At 43.0% G+C, this 16,292-nt stretch overlaps 1 protein-coding gene across 10 annotated transcripts in view; it reads right to left on the bottom strand.

Moving 5' to 3' along the window:
* Positions 1 to 16,090, bottom strand: part of LEKR1 (leucine, glutamate and lysine rich 1) — a 70,286-nt gene extending 54,196 nt beyond the window's left edge. Inside the window, exons 1-5 of one of the 10 annotated variants that reach the window (XM_081862439.1) lie at positions 15,961 to 16,077; positions 14,212 to 14,266; positions 13,787 to 13,880; positions 7,319 to 7,454; positions 4,173 to 4,387 (exon numbers count right to left, since the gene is read on the bottom strand). In XM_081862439.1, the coding sequence (XP_081718565.1) occupies positions 4,173 to 4,387; positions 7,319 to 7,333 (230 nt within the window). In that variant the 5' untranslated portion in view covers positions 7,334 to 7,454; positions 13,787 to 13,880; positions 14,212 to 14,266; positions 15,961 to 16,077. Of the gene's footprint in view, positions 1 to 2,540; positions 3,507 to 4,172; positions 4,388 to 7,318; positions 7,455 to 13,786; positions 13,881 to 14,199; positions 14,267 to 15,960 lie in introns of those variants that run through there. The other 9 variants (XM_081862436.1, XM_081862434.1, XM_081862438.1 and 6 more) reach the window with 9 other exon arrangements.
* Positions 16,091 to 16,292: the final 202 nt, after the last annotated feature.

Raw genomic sequence — 16,292 nt, 5'->3', positions numbered from 1 at the left:
AAATGGTTAGCAAACACCATAAAATCTTGCTAGGGGACCTTAGCGGCCACATTCATTTTCAATTTCATACACAGACTTGTATTTGCACACATAAAGAAACTGGAGGCTTGCTTCCGAAGGTAGATGAGAAGTGTAGTTGGGGAACCATCTGTAGAGAAGCCTAGGCTGGCAGGATTTCTCTCCCCAACACCTCCTGCTTTTGAACAGCATTCCTATGCAATGACAGTTTCAAAAGTTGATTTCCCTGCAGCATGGGCTGATCTTGATTTGATGGGTTGATTTCCCTGCAGCATGGGCCTCAACTAGAGCCAGGGCCTTCTCGGCTGCGGCTCCAATCTGGTGGAACGCTCTGTCACAAGAGACTAGGGCCCTGCGGGACCTGACATCCTTCCGCAGGGCCTGCAAGACAGAGTTGTTCCACCAGGCCTTTGGTCAGGGCGCAGCCTGACTCCCTCCTCTGGCAACCTGCTTAGAATCTTGCTTAATTAGTTGCCATTAATTTGATTTTAATTGATTTTTATAATGTAATATTTTTAGAATGTGTGAATATCTGATTGTTTGATTGTTGATTGTTGTTAGCCGCCCTGAGCCCGGCTTCGGCTGGGGAGGGCGGGATATAAATAAAATTTATTATTATTATTATTATTATTATTATTATTATTATTATTATCTTCCAGAAACACACCCTAAAGCTGCCCTGGGTGCACAGAGCTAATTGGCCAGGCCTATGTATTGTATATCACAGGCAATGGCAAACTTGACTTCTTCACATGCATACACAATCAGTGGAGAAATTGAAAGCTGGAAAGCTGGCGATAGTTTTAAAATAAATAAGATTCGTCTTAGATTAGCAAGTATACAGATATTTGATGTGCAAAATAAGTAGAATTCCGAATTGTCATTTGTCAGTCATCTGAAACTGTGATTTGTATTGATATAATCTTATTCAACACAAAGCAATTCCTTCAATAATATTTTGGGAGGCATTGATTTATTAATATATGCAAACACTAAAATACAGTGCCTAGAAGAACAATACTGTTTAATCAGGGTTACTGTTGTATCTTATCAGGTTTTTCGGTGACATAAGGATTTCTTTTACACAATTATCACCTTCTCAGAATCACAAATGTGTTTGGCTCTGAGCTTTGTAATTTTCCTGTCTGTGTGCAAGCCATCTTGTGCTAGGTTAGCCCGTTTCTTTCTAGAGTTTAAGTGACTTTGAGTTTTGCTTAGCAGTTGTTCAAAACAAGGAACGTATTAAGTTTCTTGTGTCTGGAATTGGCTTTGGACTACAGTGGTACCTCAGATTACAAACACTTCGGGTTACAGACTCCACTAACCCGGAAGTAGTACCTCGGGTTAAGAACTTTACCTCAGGATGAGAACAGAAATCGCACGCCGGTGGTGCAGCTGCAGTGTGAGGCCCCATTAGCTAAAGTGGTACCTCAGGTTAAGAACAGTTTCAGGTTAAGAACGGGCCTCCGGAACGAATTAAGGATGTAACCAGAGGTACCACTGTAGCAGCAAGTTTTCTCTCACCGTAGTGCAAACCACTGGAAAAGAATAGCACAGTCTCACAGTCTAGGGTTGTCAGACACAACATTTCCTCCTTCAGGGAGGACATACATGCCGATAAGCACATTGACAAAGATATGGGTCAGATAAAGCTCAGTCGGCTAAATTTAAAACAATACATTGAAAAGGAAAACAATGACATTTCTCATGCTTCTGGCACTAGGTTATATCTTGGTATGGAACACAAGTGACAGCTTTCAGATTACATATTAAAATTATACACAGGAGTTTGTAGGACAGAAATATCAGTAATTTGTAAATTACAAATAAAGAGCACTCAAGAGGGATAGCTATATTAGTCTGCTGCAGCAAAAGCAACAAACCTTTGGCACCTTAAAGAACAACAGATTTAACGCAGCATCAATTTTCCTAAACTAAAGTCCACATTGTCAAAAGATAATGGAGATTTTTACACGGATAACAGTTCAAATGTGATAGAATCCAATTATAGAATAACATCTACCCCTGACTAAATAACTATATTGAGAAGCATGTTCCCATGCAAGAAACCTGAGCTGTCTGCTGACTAGCAAGTTTGCGTATTAGCTCGAAAGAGTAAAGAGACATCCATGCTTTGTGAAACACTAGTTTTAGGAGAATAGCTGTGTTTCCAAAAATGTACTTTCAAAACAATCAGAACTATTTCTATTTCCCACATGGTATGACCTGCTGAAACAGATAACACAGCCTACAGGATCCTGCGTGCTTGATAAAAAACCTCCAGCTGCGCTATCTGCAAGCCTTTTCTGAGAATGAGTCACACTGAGGGTATCCAAGTCAGAGGTCACACATTCATCAAATGTCATTCAAATATATGAAGAAGGGGTACAAATCCAGATTCACACTTCACAAAGATAGCACTCCTATATCCGGCTGGGCCCTGCTAGATCATAGCTCTACAGCTAGCAACTTTAGAATAATGTAAACACATATTCCATTCAATCAACATGAAACCAGCTTACCAAACTTCATAGACCAACAAGGCCAAATCAGTTAATGCTGAGGCGTTCAAACAGGAGTTCCCGGGTGATTAGCAAGCCTTATTACCCAATGAGATCCCCTCCGCCCCTGCTTCAGGTGTTTCTTGCCTCAAGGACCTTTGCACTCTTCCTTTGTAAATTGGAGAAAAGTCCACAGCTCAATTGTCTGGCAACACCTGGGCTCCGAATGCAGTGCATTCAAGTGAAAAGATCAATAGCCCCTTATCTTTTGTACACAAGGCACTTCCTCAAATGTCCACCCAGGCCTCAAACCTATTCTTTTTAACCTTTTCCCCTCTGAGTTTTGATGTCCTGTTGTTCCTGCCTTAGTTATCATACAATGGATCCTGGCCCTGCACATTTACCCAATCCCACCCTTGTTTCCTCTAATAAGGCTTTCTGATGCTGTCATTTTTCAAGATTATGATGCCAAGAACCATCTTAATAGATGTGGAAGTAGAGGTGAGTGGCAGAAAAACAAAGAAACAACCACCTGTAACAGGAAACACAAGCCACTGCAAATCTAGAATAGAAAGCCATTCTAAGGAATCATTCATAATCATTATTATCCTACCTTACAGAACTGTTTTACTAAGATAATGTATGAAGTGCTTCCAACATTCCAATTCAAATGCTAGGTATTATTATTATTATTTGCTGCGATTGCTCATGTCATACCTAGTCTATCTGGTGCCACAAAAAGATTTTTAGAGGCCAGTATTGTGAGTGATAAAACTTTCGCATTTCAATACAATTAAACAAGTACAGGGGTATTTCTGTTTCAGCCAGGTGTGTTATCTGTATTAGGATTTGTAGCCTAAAGTTACCAGTATGGGCCAAATGACATTAGTGTTCAATGTAGATGCGACAATGGCTGCCTGCAAACCAGCTTTCTATGTTTCTGTGTAACATGGTTTAGAACTCAGAAGCTAGTCCATATGACATGCACTGCTTTCCCCCCCTCCCTCATCACCTCTCTCATACAATTCCCTTCTCTCCTTCTGGAGACTCATAGTTTGGAATTACATCAAATGCTTAACATTAACCAACTCCTCTGAGTTTGCAAATCTATTTCAACCCTAGCTTCAAGTTCTGGTGAAGACTGCAACCCTGGTAAGCGGTTACCATCGTTGGTGTTAGTGCAGATGTAACACTAAACCATGGTTAAAGCCGACAAGGGAGGGAAAGGGGGCGTTTATATCAAAAAGGAAGTGGGGAAACTCTTGTCTATGTTGACTCTTGATTCACAAAGCAACCCATGACTGAGTTCAAATTTCCCATGTTACAGCTGGAAGGGCAAAATCATATTCTCACCTGTCTTTTTCACAACAGGGCAAACCTTTAGGTTGCTAAGAAAATTATTAAACTGGAGTTTCACTTCTGATGACACCAGACTTTAAAATAACTTTCCTACCATGACGTTACTGACTGGTACTAAACAATTCAAGGAACAGACACTGACCTCTAAAGAATCAGTCAAACTATGGTTTAATGAACATGAATTCATCGGGATGCAAGCTGGGTCTGGCAAGACAGCCAAAGTTTGCTTTTCCTTGAATGACATTAATGAGTATGTTACTTTTTAAAAAACAAAGACGAATAGCACATTCCAACCTTTCTCTTTTTGATTTGCTAGCTGCTGCACACTGTTCAAAATCTTGATTTAGCTGCTGTAGTTTCTCTTGAAGTGTTTTCTCCCGTTCTATGCTGCCTTCATAAAACTTCACCTTCACTTCCATTGCTTTTACTTTCTCTTCCAGCAGCTTAAACTCATGGAGGATCAAATAGCTGACTCCGCAATATTTACACACTGTCTCTTCCCGGGACATCTAGAAGGGAAATGGTAAGCAATATATTTAGAGAATGGATTAAATGAAGTGAAGTAGCAAATCACATACAAAGCTGAGTTAGGCCACTGGAACATCAAGCCTCATTTGTTTACTTTGACGAGCAATGACTTTCTGGAATCTCTGACTGGAGTCATAGGTGGAATCTAGACACCTATAAAAAACGCTGCGAAAATGCTTTTTTTTTTAGCGTTTTGAAAAATGTATTGATTTGCCATAAGCTCATCATCACCATCTAGTGTCACATTTGTATAGTGCACTTAAAACGTTATATTTGCAGCTGTTTAGCTGAGTCCATAGAATCATAGAATTGTAGAGTTGGAAGGGACCCTGAGGATGCAGGAATATGCAGCTGTCCCATACAGGGATCGAACCTGCAGCCTCGGCATTATCAGCACTATACTCTAACCAACTGAGCTATCCTGGGATTTTCTGCATTCAAAGGATGTGCTCTAGCAGTGAGCTACATCCCTTTCCCAACTGGATATAGTAGCATTAAAAAAAAGTCTAGGGGGCAGCAGAACAAGAAATCACAGCTGTTTCTCCCATCAATTAAACTGTTTGCTATATTAGCCAATGAAGGAGCAAAACAGAGATTAAGATCTGACCAAAAAGAAGAAGAGTCTTGCTACTTGTAAATAACAAAGATCATCTGAGCCCCTGCGAGTGGGAATTTCTATCTGGGGAGGCTCTCCTGTTCCCTTTTCCTGCTAGCTGTAGCAACATGTAGGTGGGTGTTGCTTCTGAACAGAATTACTGTAGAGACAGAGAAGCCATTTCTACAGTGGGAACAGTGTCTTCTGTCGGGGGTTGCTGTGTTCCAGTCTTCCAACTCTGCCTTTGCCATCTGTTAGTTGCTGCAACCAGCGGGAGATGACAACAGAAAAATAGAACATGGTTGCGCTCAGGCTACTGGGGCAGCGCCATATCTCCAACCCCTGGTTAAAAGATACTGAAAGTTGCGAAAGGTCTCCATCAGGTCTCCACATAACCTAACAAGGGGAGGAAGCATTTCTCGTAAGAAGAGCCCTGCTGGATCAGACCAAAGGTTCATCTAGTTCAGCATCCTGTTTTCATAGTGGCCAACCAGATGCCTACAGGAAGACTGCAAGCAACAGCATTCTTTCTACTTGTGCTCTCTTTTGTTCTTTTTTTTAAAAAAAATAAATAAAATCAAGATACTGAGTTATTGACTCCTTTGGAGCACTTCAGACAAATGAATTATCATCTCTTGCCTGACAAAACCACATCTGCGGTCCACCAAAACCATGATTAGGGTAGTGTTCATAGAGAGCATCATGTGATACACTGCACGTGTCACTTATGAGTCACACAGAAACTATGAAATCTGGCAGGTGTGGGATTATTAATCATCGACACAGGATGTATTTCAGCACACAATTACTTATTTGGGTGAAGCTGAGTTTCTTACAAACAAAAAAAAAATTATAAGCCCTGCAGCATAACTTTGTTCCCCTTACACTTTCAGTTCAATAATTCTCCCCTGCAAATCACAACCCAATTTAATTACTCCTGCTTATGTGTATGTGCACAAACAGAAGTACTGAAACAACATTACTCAAGCATGTAGGATTACTTAACGACATGCAAAATTTTACCTTGAGAAAAGAGGACAAGAACCACAGAACTTCCATGTGAGCACACACATTTCTATCTGTGCTCCTGGGGTTCCCTTATTGAAAACATTTGAATTTTAAAGCTACCAGAATCTGCCAAATTATAATTTGGCATTAGAATCTGGTACAGATGTAACAAAAGTTCTCAGCACTCAGAAGCTAGTCCTGGTAACAGGTCTGGTGATGTCCTCCCTACACCCCCCCAAACAAATTCCCCACCTGGAGGACCACCCCAAAATAAAAATATGATACAGCATGAATCCCTCCTGCATGTGCACAGGCCACCGGACCATGTTACTTTTTAACCACCTAAGAAACCTTGCTATTGTGGAGACAATCATACAAACACCAGCACCAGACTTTAGCTTAAACAATGTTCTTGAAGGGAACATAACAACTGTATTGCAAGATTAGACCAACACAGGTAGGCAGCTCACAAGAAAAGCATGGCAGTGATAGCTTTCTCATTTGCTTGCCCCCAGTATCTTGTACTTAGAAGCATGTGGCCTCTAAACATTGAGTGATCATATGTAATGTCATGCAGCCATTACAATAACCTCCAGCAACTCTGCAAACCCAGTCAGCGAAGGCAGTTTAGGGTTCTGAAGGGTAGGATAGAGCAATATGTAGTAGTGGAAGAAATGGCAATTTGAGACAAATAGGGGAGGCTAGTCATCAGATGAGCAAAGGGACATGGAAGGGAAACATAATGAATGGGGCAAGCAGAAGCAAGGAGCAACCTAAAGAGGCCTCCTATCAAGCAATGCAAGTTGAATGACATTCTCTTCTGAGATCACCAATGGTCACCAAAGGGAATTGGCAATATGTATGCAGCCTAAATCACCACACAAACCAGTAAAGCATTTATAATGCTGAAGTAATTAAGTAATTGCATGATTATTTACCCAAAACCATGTTGGGACAGGACCTGTCATCAAATTATCAAATAGATTGTCAAAAAAAAACCAAAAAACCAAAAAACAAACAAACCACCCCACAGCATATATAACTCCTCATATTTCCATGAATGAAGAAACACTTTGACTATACTACAATTATTTTAATTTTATATTCCACTCAAAGCCTTTGAGAGAAGAGGAATGACTGTTATCTGATAAGAAAGCTTCCTGTGAAGAAGGGGGAGGGAAAAAGAGATTCAAATGTAAGCAAAAGGGAAGAAAAGACAGTCAAGCTTTGCAGCAGTCAAAACAATGAACACTAATAAGATGTAATTATGAGACAAGCCATAACCAAATTAAGCATTCCAATGCCATACCTCAGCGCTATGCATTTTAACTATTCTTTGATAAAACTATGCGTCTGAGATGTTGGCTCCAGGACTACTATGCCAGCCTTTATTTACCCTAATTCTTCTTTTTGCCTTGTGAAGCCTGATCATAGCTACAGTGGCTCTGAAGGAAATGAAAAATTAATTCTGTTTTTCCTGGCAGTTACAACCTGTGCTTGGAAATATGAAACTGTTATTCAGAATAAATACCATAAGGTTCCAAAGTACTTAAATTACTTATTGAAAGGGGACAAACTGAGCTGTAATGTGAAGGGAAGGGAGGGACTGTTATCCCAAAAAGAACATTGTGATTTCTTGCAGCATCACTGCTTCTGTCTTTCAAAATAAACAGTTTTAGACATTCCACTTCATGTTTCCAGTATGAGAGGGGAGTGGAGAGGGAGGGAGGGGGATCCTGCTTGCGGTCTATCTGGAAATGTCACAGAAGTGTTAATTACATTATAGTTCCTAAAATGAACAAGATGCTTTTAGCATTGCTAACGAAACTGGGTTGTGTTTAGTTGAGAATCATCACAGGCTCATCTTCCTTGCTCTTCAAGAGCTTGATTGTACCTTTCACTGTATATCCCTAATCTCTCATGGGGGTGCGTGGGCAGGGGGTGGGCATCTTGGGACTCACTCTGACACTTGTCAAGATTTTAGTTCTCCATATACATGCTTGAAGCACAAGTAACTTAACTGCTCTTTGATTAAAGTATGATTAAAAGTGCCAATAATACATTTTAAGCATAAGCAACATAATGGATCAATTTGATCACAACTTAACATGCATTTGAGCCGCATCTGTCAGGTCTGTGCCTATGATTTCTGAAGTGACAAAGGAACCTAATCTTGTCCAGATTGCACATTATACAGCAACAATTCCAATTTGTTATGTTGCACATAATGGGAATATAGAGGAGGCTGGGATAATATGACACCAGGTGTGTGTGTGTGTGTGTGTGTGTGTGTGTGTGTTTTTAAGCCTTTTATTTGCATATCCCCACCATTCAGGAATATGTTGCCCTGCCCATGGAGGATCCATTAGGCTAGAATGCTGAGTTAAGGTGGGGAGGGACCTGGGGACAGAAGGACGTGGAACAAAAAATGCTAAGGGTTGTCCATTAAAAACCAGGAGAGTTTTGAGAAAGCAAAGGAATTTACTTGCAGGGTTCCCTTAGACTGATTGGCCATTGTGAGAAAAGGATGCTGGACTCTTCTTAAGTTCTTCTTCTATTGGCACCAAGTAATGATGTACAAAATCAAGGCTGTGGAACCTTTGGCCCACGAAGGGCTGATGATAAATCAAGAGAGGCAGGAAGTTTGCTGCCTTTCAGGATTTCATCGCTCTTTCTAAACCTCTCTGCCATCCCATCTCTCTCTTCCTTTCTACGCCACGCCATGTCTGTGGGCTGTAGGTTCCCTACCCCAGTACTAATTGAAAGCACTCAGAGAAACAAGCTCAATATTGCATTCCAACCAAGAATCCATCCCTTTGGGTAAATGGAGATAACTGTAACTGTGTTATATACAGAAGTTTACTTCCTTATAGACATTGCTTCAAACCAGGGATTGAGTCAGAGGTCAGCATCGTGGAGACCTGCCAAGGCTCATCAAGCCCCAGTAGGGGGCCTGATTTCAATCCCTGGAGACTCCTGGCTCTGATGATGTTCCTCATCTTCCTGTTGCTGCCTGTTCACCTGTCTTCGCCAAGCAAGCAGAGAAAAGAATGAGAAGCAGCAGTGACCACAGCACAACTTAACATCTCCCTTTCTCTTTCTCTGGAGGTTGGTGAGGATTTGGCCCGAGGTGGGGAGATGGAAGCAAATGGATATAGCAACAGTGGTGAGGAGAAGGAGATGGGTACAGCGTGAGTGGAGGATCAGCTATCTTGCCCAAGGGCCCCCTGGAACTGGCACTACTTCACACAGAAACACAGGAGTAAACGTTGTTTAAAAGGTTAAAGGAATCAGTACTTGTAGCAAAGTACCGCACTGCCTGTACTACATATGAAAAGGATCATGGGGTCTTAGTAAGTAGAACATAAGCTTAACATGAGCCAACAGTGTGATGCAGCAGCAGCACATGCACAAAAACGTCGCTAATGCTATTCTAGGTTGTATCAGCAGAAATATAGTGTTCAGCTGAAGGGAAGTCATAGTCCTGTCTTATTCTGCCTTGGCCAGACTACACTATGTCCAGTTCTGGGTGCTACAATTTAAGGAGGATATTGACAAACTGGATTATGTGCAGAGGAGGGTGACCAAGATGATCAAGGGTTTTCTCCTGCTCCGGAGGCAAGAACACGAACAGTGGCTTCAAGTTACAAGAAAGGAGATTCCAACTAAACATCAGGAAGAACTTTCTGACAGCAAGAGCTGTTTGACAGTGGAACAGACTCCCATGAGACCTTGGAGGTTTTCAAGCAGAGGCTGAAAAGCTATCTGTCACTTATGATCTAGCTGAGATTCCTGCATTGCAGGAGGTTGGCCTAGATGACCCTTTGGATCCCTTCCAACGCTACAATTCTATGACTCACAATTTTAGTATAGCTCTTATTCCACTCCCCGCAATGCATTATGAAAGACCCTCCTGCCCCTCCAGGTAATTTGTGCTGTCAGGTTTAATAGGACCAATTACCTGCTCAGAACTCTGCAAGTGCAGTCCCTGATCTAACAACAGGTAGTAAATGTTTTCTGAATGCACATGCAGATCCTCTTCCAGCAAGGGAATCTATGAGTGGAAGCTTGAACAAATCTCCCTTGTTCAATTAAGAATTATTATATATGGCAGAAAACTGGAATACTAATCCCTCTTTAATAATGAAAGTATTATTTCTTCAATCTTGCATTTAAATAAATGAAATGCCAACAGGCTTGTGACACATTATGCATTACACAAATCTCTCATGTGCCACTGTATCCTGTTCCCATCCCCACATCTGTTTTTAAAATGTGTACTCTGGTGTCCATAGTCATATTTAAAGGCAGCTCATACTGAAAGATAGTTGCAAAATATTTACATGTAAAGCCTTTTCATTTTAACTTTCAGAATTATAATTCCTGTTTAATAAGGCTGCTGAAAAATGTGCAGTGCGATCATATATGATACCCATGTCAGAAGTGAATCCCACTGGGATTTATCCAAAAGGTATAGGATCACAGGCTTAGACATGACTGTATTACCAATACAATGAAATAGATAAGTTACACATCAAGAACATTATCACTGAATACTGTTATTAGACAGTGCAAGCAGATACAGTTACCCAGTTTGTGGGTACATACTAACAGAGCTTCGTGCAAACAAGCAGGCTCCCAGACAGATCATGGCTTGTATTTTGACTGGAATAAGATGAATCACAGGCCTGGGTTGGGCATAATGCTAAAACAGTTCACAGAAGCACCACAGTAACAAGACCAGAGGTGGAGCAAAGCGGCTGTGATCTTCTCCATAGGAACCTGCATGTTTGTTCATTAATGCTAAACCATTGAATGAAGCCCTTAGATATATAATGTTTTCTTGAAATGGCTGCAGAGAATCCAGCAATGGGAAGCATTAAAAAACTTGATATAAAATCAATATACCGTATTTTTCGCCCTATAGGACGCACTTTTCCCCCTCCAAAAATGAAGGGGAAATGTGTGTGCGTCCTATGGGGCGAATGCAGGCTTTCGCTGAAGCCTGGAGAGCGAGAGGCGTCGGTGCGCACCGACATCTCTCGCTCTCCAGGCTCCAGGAAGCTATCCGCAAGCCTTGCATGCCGGGGGGAGTTCCCCCGGGCGCGCAAGGCTTGCGGGCGGCAGCCGGCAGCACGGAGCACGGGGCGCCCTTCGGAGGACCGCGCAGGTGTCCGCAAGCCTTGCGCACCCCGGGGATCTCCCACCAGGAGTGCAAGGCTTGCATGCGGCAGCCTGCAGCGCGGAGCACGGGGCGCCCTCCGGAGGACGCCCCGTGCTCCACGCAGGTGTCAGCAAGCCTTGCACACCCAGGGGATCTCCCCCCGGGAGCGCAAGGCTTGTGGGCGGCAGCCTGCAGCGCGGAGCACGGGGGGCCCTTCGGAGAACGCCCCGTGCTTCGCGCTGGTGTTGGCAAGCCTTGCACACCGGGGGGCGCGTGGGGCGCCCTGAAGCAGAGCGCCCCTCGCACCAGGCAGACATTCGGCCAGCCCCACAAGCTCGGGGGACAGCAGGGAGGCGCAGCACCGCCATCCCACTGTTCCCCGACCTGGTTTTGGGGGGAAAATAAAGGGGGAAAAAATTCCTTTATTTCCCCCCCAAAAAAGTAGGTGCGTCCTATGGGACGGAGCGTCCTATGGGACGGAAAATACGGTAAATCAAAGTGTCCTCACTTTCCAGGCTACTGTTATTTTTCTTTATTTCTTACTCCTCAGCCCCTTTTCATCTATTTTGCAAAATTACTGTACTTCAAAGTCCTGTCCTACTCTCGTTCAATCCCTCCTAAGTATCAGTCTCTAGTAGGCATGATAAAATGGTAATTTGGCTTCTCTCTGTCAGGGCTTAAAAGGGGAAACCAAGTGTCATTTTTAATTATTTGGTATTTGTTCAAAAACAACTATATGAAAACACTACAATTTCTGTTGAAATACAGTCAATTATCTTTCCAAAAACACTGGCTTGCACAGAGTACTTTATCTCATTGCATGATTTACATTTAAAAACTGAACTGAAACAAAGGAATTCTTCTATAACTAACATATTCAGGTTTCACTCAATTTCCATTTTTTATTTTTTGGTGATTTTGGTCATTTTTGTCACTGCCCTGGAATAATTGCAAAATGCTGCCTCATTAACAACTTCTATCTGCAGTTCTTGTTATACAGTGGTGCCTCGTAAGACGAAATTAATCCGTTCCGTGAGGCTCTTCGTATAGCGGTTTTTTTGTCTTGCGAAGCAAGCCCATTGACAGCTTAGCAGATTAGCGCTATTAGCGGTTTAGCGGCCAGCTGTTAAGCGGCTTATCAGCGGATCAGCTGATAAGCGGCTTAGCAGCTTAGGAAAAGGGGGGGAAAGGGGGGGAAAACCCGCAGGAACTCGCAAGACATTTGCGTCTTGCGAAGCAAGCCCATAGGGAAATTCGTTTTGCGAAGCGTCTCCAAAACGGAAAACCCTTTCGTCTAGCGGGTTTTCCGTCTTGCGAGGCGTTCGTCTTGCGGGGCACCACTGTACAGCTACTAAGGGCTTCAAAACCAACATAAATAGTGCTTCTTAATTTGACATGGCACAAACAGCATGCCATTACAAATATGACTTTATTTCTTAACATCTTCTCCAAACAGTATGGCTTATGAATGTATACTAGTAAGAAAAGCCATATACGTATCACGTGCAGGTCTTCACAGAAATGCATTCTATATATTTTAATTAGTAAGTGATTTTTGTGCGTCTACTGTTGTTCTTTCACCAATTTATAATTATTTTTATTCTATTGCTCTAGAGAATTTATACTTTTGATCTCTGGATCTTTTGCGCCAGTCCCTCCTCCATGTTCAGCAATGCATGTGCATCACACATTACTGGGCATGTGGAAAAAGGCTGTCAAATGGAATCTCTTTAAGTGCACAGAAGTTTGCTATTGAGGGAATGGGTTGAGAGAGAAAGACAAAATCATTCCCTATGCTGCTATTACATGTCAGTCACTTTTGAGTATTTTAAACATGAGGAAGAAAATATTTATATCTCTCTAAAGCAAGATTCTTCTCTTCTAATGGTGTATTAGTCATATTTTGCACAATCGGGAAAGCAGCAATCCTAAAAGAGCACAGTCTGCACTGCATTCAATGATCTGGTACTATTTATGGTATACTTTTTAAATTCTCATGGGCTGGATTCTAGACACATCAAAGAAGTTGCAAAATTTGCATGAGAAATCAGGTTAGCAAAAATGGAACTCCACAGCACCATCTGGTATCACAGTGTTAGAATGCATAAACAACACATATAAAGCATTTTTTCTTTCCCAATGGAGCTGAGCCCCTGTTGAAACCTGTGACTCATTAAAGAGAAAAAAACCTTTCTGTAATTCAGAGGACATAAGACCCATATCATCCTGCTGCCTGGCCAACTTTCTAGTCTTCCTCCTTCGTTATCAAACCAAACCCTTTCATTTCCAAATAGCTTTTAGTTGGCAGAAGCTAAATCTGGCTGCTTTACAAACCCTCCCATCTCAAGGTTCCTTTTTTCTCCAACTGTCAATTTTTTTTGGGGGGGGGTGTTCATGGGTTTATTTGCACAATATAATTTCTTTAAAAATCCCAGGCACACAACTCCAAGAGGCAGCAAGCATGTGCAAATATTAATATATATCGAGCAGCAACAGACAGGACGGAACTATGGCAAGAGTTCTGTTATGGACATGACAACAAACTGCAGACAAATAAAATAAATAAAATATACCAGAAAGCAAAAGCTGCCAAGTTTGCTCACTGTAGCATACCTTTCGTATTTCCTCAGGTAGCGGATGCACAGGAATATGTCGGTCCATATCCTTCTATGGTTTAAATACAGATTTGCAAGACTGGCACACAAAACTGTTAAAAGATTATAAACAGACAAAACTGGTTATAAGTTTGGAGTTGAAAATTCCCCAATATGACCTGCCTTGCTTGTGTTTTACCTTGGCAGCTCAAATGTCAGGTGTACAATATTCCCACCCAACAGCACAATCTGACAACAGCATTTGCACATGGAAAGGCATTCAAAAGCAATCAGCTATAACATGGACACAAAAAAATCAGGTGTTTGTGGGACAGAGTCTGACACCTGACCCGCAAGGGTGCTGCTAGTGCACTGATGTGGGCAGAAGATAGCAGGTGGCTGCTGCAGGAGTTTTGAAGCATATACACTCACAATGATGGTTACCTACTACATTGATTGGGCTGAGTCCAAGGCACCAACAGATACTACCTCTCCTGTCCTACATATCAAGAAAAGCAGGTGCTTTGGAAGATTTACTCTGATTTTTTCAGAAACACCAAGCTTTGGGGATAATAGAAGGGGGAAGGAAGACTCCATCTACAGTATACTATAGCCACTCCCATCAGCTCCCCTCATGATGTAAAACATGGACACGGGATACTACAGTAAAAAGGGAACCAATCCTCATTTTCATAAAGCTCAATGGACTAAAAACAGATTATCTCACCTGTGCATATTAGTCACCGGTCACAATAGAAAGGAATATGCCAGATGGAAGAACGGTGTGACTCTGCAAGGATCCTGCGGCCCGCCAGATATTGTTGGACTCCAATTCCCATGAGCCCCTGCCAGGATGGATCATGGTCAGGGATGATGGGAGTTATAGCCCAGCATCTGGAGGGCCACCGTTTCCTCATCCCTGGTGTAAGGCAAGTTCCTATGTACTGTAAGCAGGGGAGGAAGGTATCCAGAAGTAGCAGCTGGTAGCTGCCACACCTATCTCACCTCCCATCTTATAAACATGGTGTAGAGTTTAGTGCGCTAAACAAGGAGATCCAGGTTCAAATCCCCTCTCAGCCATGAAACTCATGGCCCAGTCTCTCTCTCTCTCTCTGCCTAAACTATCTCAGGGTTTATGTGAGGATTAATAATAATAATAATAATAATACTCAAGGAGGCTTCCAACAGATTAAAACAAAATACAACATCAAACATTAAAACCCTCTCTGAACTGTCTTCAGATGTCTTCTAAAAGTCAGATAGTTGTTTATTTCCTTGACATCTGATGGCAGGGCGTTCCACAGGGAGGGCGTCACTACCAAGAAGGCCCTCTGTCTAGTTCCCTGTAACTTCACTTCTCACAGTGAGGGAACCGCCAGAAGGCCCTTGGAGCTGGATCTCAGAGTCCGGGCTGGACGAGGGGGGTGGAGATGCTCCTTCAAGTACAGTGGTACCTCGGGTTAAGTACTTAATTCATTCCGGAGGTCCGTTCTTAACCTGAAACTGTTCTTAACCTGAAGCACCACTTTAGCTAATGGGGCCTCACACTGCCGCCGGAGCACGATTTCTGTTCTCATCCTGAAGCAAAGTTCTTAACCTGAAGCACTATTTCTGGGTTAGTGGAGTCTGTAACCTGAAGCGTATGTAACCTGAAGCGTCTGTAACCCGAGGTATCACTGTACACAGGGCCGAAAAAAGGGGAGGGATAACTATGCACACAGAGCTTCCTGAAGGAAGAGTGTGGCAAAAGTGTAATCACAAATGCACAAACAATATGAATATTTTGCAAGTTACAGGTGAGAAAAAGCACTGCCCCTGCCCCAATCCACTTCCCTTCTTCACATAACCATTAAAATACAAGTCCCCATGTTCATCTCCTTTGCCTCTGGTTCGCCTAGGGAGGCGAAATAAATGAAAATAAACTTCAGCAGCCCAGCTGGAATCTGCTAAGCCAAAGCAACGGGGCTTCACTTTTGTGGCAAAAAGCAGGCCATCGTTGAGCCAAGCGCCTTGCTTGCCCCAGAGAGCAAAACGCAGAGACCCGCGGAACTGCCTCATGCCAAGACCCACTGCGCTATCTAGGTCAGTATTGCCGACACTGACAGGCAGCTGCTCTGCCCCAGGGTTTCAGGCGTAAGAAGTAAGCCCTCGCCGAGTAAGGCTTACTCCCCGGTAACTGAGGCGCTTACTCACCCAAGCAGGAGGTGAGCAGGGCAGCGCGGAAACGGAGGGAGCGCGAAGCCCTGCGGACACACCGGAGTAGGCCGCGCCGCTTCCTCGTTGCCCCGGCAACGAACTTGCCCGCCAGGCAAAGAAACCAGAAGTAGGGCAGACGCTAAGGGCGGAAGTCTCTCCTCTGGCTTCGCGTCCTCCCACCGGGCGTGCGCGGTTGCTGCCGAGCGTTCCACGGCGTTCAGTCAACACGTGCCGCTTATAGCCCCGGTACTGCGCGCGTTTGATGGGAAGCAAGCACCGCTTGAGCGCAATTTCATGGATTTAAATGTATATACCGCCCTTCATCGAAA

The sequence above is a fragment of the Podarcis erhardii genome (assembly GCF_964252035.2).
Source record: "Podarcis erhardii genome assembly, chromosome: 5".
Lineage (NCBI taxonomy): Eukaryota > Metazoa > Chordata > Lepidosauria > Squamata > Lacertidae > Podarcis > Podarcis erhardii.
This window is presented reverse-complemented; position numbering and strand designations above follow the sequence as displayed.